Source organism: Phasianus colchicus, chromosome 2 (genome assembly GCF_987193195.1).
Source record: "Phasianus colchicus chromosome 2, bPhaCol1.hap1.1, whole genome shotgun sequence".
NCBI classification, from domain to species: domain Eukaryota; kingdom Metazoa; phylum Chordata; class Aves; order Galliformes; family Phasianidae; genus Phasianus; species Phasianus colchicus.
In genome coordinates, this window is record NC_143437.1 from 35952893 (window position 1) to 35958892 (window position 6000).

Consider the following 6000-nt stretch of genomic DNA (forward strand, 5'->3'; position numbering starts at 1 on the left):
CACCTCCCTGTCCCTGCTGGCCATTCCTCTTTTGATGCAGCTCAAGATACTCTTGGTTAGCCTGGAAAGACTGAGTGTGAACCATTTTCAGACAGAAAAAAAATCTACTTTCGTGAGTAAAACAAGGCACCAGAGACTTGTTTCCACTGTTCTCCCAGAGTCCTCTTTGAGTTCTATCATTTAGTTCTCATGAAACTTTTATTTATCTTTGTTGCAGCTTTAACTTTATCTATATATAGTCTATTATTGCAGATAGTACATGGAGGATATATTTCTTCAAGTAGTAAATGAAGCTGATTAATTAATAAGTGGCTTTGTCACTCTCAGCTGAAGAGCACAACAGACATAAAGAAAATGATTTCTGTTTGCCAAGCTTCCTTGCATCACTCCGGAGAGATATCTCTGATGTGAAAATGCAGTGCAGTTAACTCTGTTTAATATCTTAGACGTTAAGTGAATAATAACTTGTGACTTCAGGAAAATGAAGCCAGACACAATAATAGTGTTACAAACTAATGTTTCTGCAGTAGAACATTTCAGCAAGGAACAGCTTATGTCTGGTAGTATCCTGCAAAAATATGGTGCTACTTTACTATTACTAATTACTGAGGACTAGCAAGAGAATAAAACCATCGCTTAAAACATTGGCAAATATTACAAAGATTAGGGTTATCGTACATAATGAAGATAAAGGGATCTCAAGCAGAGAAAATGTGAAGTGCTTGGTCATTTGATGGCAGCTGAATGAACAATAATCATTTCTACTGCTGACAAAGATGAGCTTGGACATAGAGGAATGCAGAGTATAGGCTGTGCAGGAGCACCCTCATGAGAACTTTAAACAGAGTGTGTAGACCCATGTCCAGATCATCAGCTGAACGCAAACTTAAAGGAGAAAAACTGGTCCAAAACTGCTGTGATTCCTGGGGATATGAATTTTTGACAGGGAAGTCTTGTTTCTTTGACACATGTGTTGAGCTCTGAAGCATCCCATTTGCTTCAGGCACTCCTAAAGTCCTTTTGAAAGACAGCAGCTCTTAGAGCAGCTAAACAACTGGAAAGGACCTTCTAGTAGAATCTTTGAGTACCCCGTCCTCTGAGCTTAAAGGTTAAAGAGTGACCAGTCATGGACGGTAAGTGTTTACTTCAGGACTAATGCTCTTCCCATCTAGCAAGCAAAGATATAAAAAAGATCTGGTGGCAAGAGTTGGACAACTTTACAGGAGGAAGCAGCTACACCAGTGATATATGCATCTACTGGCATGGACAGCAATAAGATACTGTGGCTTTTCTTTCATTCATAATTTTTAAACCGAGAATAGATGTTGTTGTTGCTTTTTTAATCTAAAAGATGTACTCAAGTTTAAATTGGATCTCATTCAAGGATGTTCTGTGTCCTAAGTTATGTGATTATGTGACCACATGGTGACTCCTAGTTCTATAATCCGAAAACCTTTCCTCTGACAAATAAGGCTGGAGGAGCTGTTATTCTGGTTGAAACTTTGCATTCAGTGGTGCTCATTATGTTTACTGGGGTCAGCGCTTACCTTTGTTCCTTCCTCTGACCCAGCGTAGCGCTGACTGGTGACCACTGCAGAGCTGCACTAGGCAGACCTCTCCTGCCTAGGTCAAGGATGCTCCTTTTTCACTTATTTCTCTCCTCCCAGGCTGGAACCCCACATTCATTTTTCCGAGGAGCCAGGAACCACCTTGAACATGGAAACTTCTGTAGCGCTTTGAGAGTAACCATTCATAAAGATCTTACAGCTCTGAACTACAGCACGCACAAAGAACACTTTTTTTCTAGTGACTACAAAATGCTTCCATAGGTTCTGCTTAACTGAAACCTCTGTTAGCACTGAGCAGTAGTGGAGCTTTGTATGTTAGCCACTAAGGATTTATGTAGGAGGTAACTGTCATTATGTGTTCTCTTCAGAACCACCTGCACTATTTCAGAAGAAAATGAAGCTCCAATCAAGCTGCTCGGAGATTATGAAATACTCAGATGTAGAACGCCCAGCTTCCCTGGTATAGCCACGGGGGTGCAATGCAAAATACTGCTAAGCAGGCATTAGTCTCAAGCATTGCACTGACTGGTCATATGGATACAGAAAGTTCACAGAAAAGCCTGCTCTTGTGAACTTTCAGCCAGCATTTGCAGACTAAGCCATAGGTTATTCATACAATAAATGGACGCATATCTGTCAGAATGTTTAATAAAGATAATATATGAGAAGCATGAAAAATTCATTTTCCTCTCCAGTAAAAATATGTTTCGTCTATTGGATATAGGTCAGTGACAATAGCAGTTTAAAACTTTTGAAGCTTTGATGTTCAGAAAATGGTATTTTGACAGAATTATACTAAAGATGCGGGTCTTGGAATGGAAACTATCAGGTCAGATGAAACCAAAATCTGACGAAGTAATGACTCAACTGTCCTTAACTAATATATAAACCACTTAAATATTATATTGGTACCAAAAGGTAAACTGAACCATGGAAAATGATCCAGCAAAATCTACTTGTTAATAAATAGTCTTTGTCCCCAAGAAAGCCTGGGGAGATTGTCTTGATGTTAACAGCTACAGCAGAGGGTGGTTTGGGAATACTGGGATCTGACATGAGCCAAAGAACAAAAGCTACAGATCCATTTTCCACAGGCACCGTTTGATGTGTAAAGTCTCCCATGGGGTGCCCTCATACCTCACTGCTGTGAAACTGTTACACGAGGTGAGGAACGCTGCTCTCTGAAGGTCTGACTGGTCTGTGAACAGGAAAAGAATTCCAAATGGGAGGACTGTGGTGAGCAAGTGAACTACTGATGTCTTTCTTTTCCAAAACAATCACTGGAGTGTTGTCTTTGAAATCTTTTCTTGCAGACTTCACAAAATAAAGGGCAAGGAAACTGTGAGGATATGTATGGGCAACTCACGTGCATCCTGAAATCTGGGTAAATAATACTATTGGTTTTAAAGGTCAGATTAGCTGTTTCTGGTTTCACTATTGAGAGTATGCTCAACCTGAAAAAGGTAAATGCTTATTTGGCCCACATTTACCATATAACCTAAACCAGCTTGCTTTCTGCATGTGTTTTCTCTCTTCCCTAAAGCATCAAACAAGGAAACATGAATTTTACCAAGCAAATAGTTGAGTTTGCATCTACATTGTCTGAATAACAGTGATTTTTGTTTCCTGGATGGTCCCAATAGACTTGAACATGACCACCAGCTCCAGGCCTACATTTACAGTCTTCCTGTGAGCACAAATTATTCCAGTCTGGTAAGATAAGTTGAAAATATTATTTCCTTTCCATCTAGTAATGTACCAGTTGCCACTCCAATACACCAAAGAAGTTTTCAGATGTAGTATCTCCACATATCTGCATTTCAGATTTTTTTATTATTACCAATTCACTTTACATTTTACGTTATGCTAAATGTCTACATTGACTGTTTATATTTGGGCTCACTAACAATGGATGGGAGGGAATTGAGAAGAGGGAAGAGACTAAAATATGTTCTGGGTACAACAGTAGCATTATAAGGTTAGGTCTCAGAGTCTGAATCTGAAGAGTCTTGGGCAGCACACTTTCAGTCTAAGACCTGAAGTGGTGGTCACACCATCAGCACTGGAGCTACTGTTGCAGTTCTGAGGATTGGAGTCCATTCTCTGCCACTGACAGCAACTGCACCTTCAGCAAGAGCTCTGACACTCTGTAAGCACAAACCTGCTCAATTAGCTTGCTTAATTCTTTTCACGCAAGTGCATACAAAACACTTCTATCCTAGCATCATTTTGCTTCTTGTGCAAGTGCTTCTTGCTGCCAGAAGTCTCCAGGAGGCCTGTTTTTTGGAAAGAGGTAGGTGATGAAGGAAATGGACTGGCAAAGGTGCAAAGGAGCATTCCTCAGAGCAAGAAGTTACTGCACATCTCTGGTTTGTTTATTACAGAAAATAACCTCCAGTGACAATAAATGCTGCTTTACTACTATTGTTAATATCTGACAAGGAAATGCCAGAACTAGCTGCAGACCAAAGATTTCACTCTGTAGGACTGTTTATTAGAATAGCAGAAGGCTAAGGCAGCTGATGGAAAACATGTCTATCAACAGTTTGGTGTGACAGACAATCCGTTCCCATGCTGCCATGTGCTACAGATATCTTCTTTACATTCCTATGCAGGATTTTCAAACAATGAAAGGAAGTGGTCAATGCACTCAAATTTGATAGAACGATGCTGGCATTGAGTTTTGCGGTTGCAGTCATGTGTCAAGAGATTATTTGTGCTGGCATGGTGAATTCAATACAAGAACACATACTTGATACTTAAATCTCAAAAACTTAGTAAGAAGGAGGCCAGTAAACTATTATTTTCTCTAAGCACCGGTTCCTTTTAGATATAATATCATAGTAACAGCAGTCAAATTTGTGCTAACAGCAGCCAGCATGGGTTGAAATCTTGGCCCTGTTGAAACCTTGCATAAAAATTTTACTGAGAAGTAAAATTGATTTTCACGCAAAAATAAACAGATGGAAAAACAGAGTTTTATGTGATGGTTAATTTTTTCTGCTTTTCAACATCCTGGATGTTAATGTCCTAAAATTTATAAAAACTGAAATTTTTTGGTGTTAAAATGAAACAAAACAAAAAAGTGTTCACACCTCTAACTTCATTTGGGCCTCAGCAAACCTAATGAGGTTCAACACAGACAAGTGCAAGGTTTTGCACTTGGGCCAGAGGAATCCCAGGCATCCCTACAGACTGGAAGGAGCATCCTTGAGAGCAGCCCTGCAGAGAAGGACCTGGGGGTCTTGATGGATGAAAAGCTTAACATGAGCCAGCAGTGTGCTCTTGCAGCTCAGAAAGCAAATGGTATCCTGGGCTCCATCAGAAGAGGGGTGGCCAGCAGGGACAGGGAAGTGATTGTCCCTCTCTACTCTGTTCTTGTGAGGCCCCATCTGAAGCACTGTGTCCAGGTCTGGAGCCCCCAGTACAAGAAGGACAGAGAGCTGTTGGAGAGGGTCCAGAGGAGGGTCACAAAGATGATCAGGGGACTGGAGCACCTCCCCTATGAAGACAGGCTGAGGGAGCTGGGCTTGTTCAGCCTGGCGAAAAGAAGGCTGCGGGGTGACCTCATTGCAGCATTTCAGTACCTAAAGGGAGCCTACAAACAGGAGGGTAGGTAGGCTTGAAAGGGTTGATAACTGCAGGACGAGGGGAAATGTTGAGGGAGGGAAGATTTAGGTTGGATGTCAGGGAGAAGTTCTTTACGATGAGAGTGGTGAGGTGCTGGAACAGGCTGCCCAGAGAGGTTGTGGATGCCCCATCCTTAGAGCTGTATGAGGCCAGATTGAATGGGGCCCTGGGCAGCCTGGTCTAGTATTAAATGTAGAGGTTAGTGGCCCTGCATGTAGCAGGGAGGTTGGAGATTCATGATCCTTGAGGTCCCTTCCAACCCTGGCCATTCTGTGATTTTGTGATTCATTTCTAATTCTCTAAAACAGTAAACCTGGCAGGTCTATGTTTTAATGCAAGTGGTAGCAGATTCACTGCTAACCAAGTATCAGAACAATGACGTGGATCTGATACTGTAATGGAAATGTTAAGTCACAGCTTGAACCAGTGACTGAGCACCAGGTGGGAAAGGAGAGCCAACCCAGGGGAGCTCAGGTGCATGCAGTTTACTGAGTGACCAGAAGGGGTGGAGCCAGGATCCATACCTTCCCAGACCTCATTTGAGGGTTGGCAGTGGAGGTAAATGTGTATACTAAAGCCTTTCAAAGGTAAGCAGCTCTTTTATTTTATTTAAGAGTCTACAGCTGCTGCGTTTGAGCATATCCTCACTTGCTGTAGCCTGGGACTTTGTTACTCTGTTGTCATTGCTGCGTTTTCTGTTGTGTTATAGATACCAGCTGAATTCCTTCTGGTAGATGTTGGAATTTTGTTTGCATTATGAGAAGTGTGGTGAATCTGATTCTGAAGCCTCAGTCTGGAGCTT

At 41.6% G+C, this 6000-nt stretch overlaps 1 protein-coding gene across 3 annotated transcripts in view; it reads left to right on the forward strand.

Annotated features, from left to right (window-relative positions):
* The window catches only part of RGS7 (regulator of G protein signaling 7), a 256768-nt gene extending 254939 nt beyond the window's left edge, over positions 1-1829 (forward strand). For all 3 annotated transcript variants that reach the window (XM_090135368.1, XM_090135369.1, XM_090135370.1), the window contains exon 17: positions 1668-1829. In XM_090135368.1, coding sequence (XP_089991494.1) covers positions 1668-1829 — 162 coding nt within the window. The remainder of the gene's footprint in view (positions 1-1667) is intronic.
* The last annotated feature ends 4171 nt before the right edge of the window (positions 1830-6000 follow it).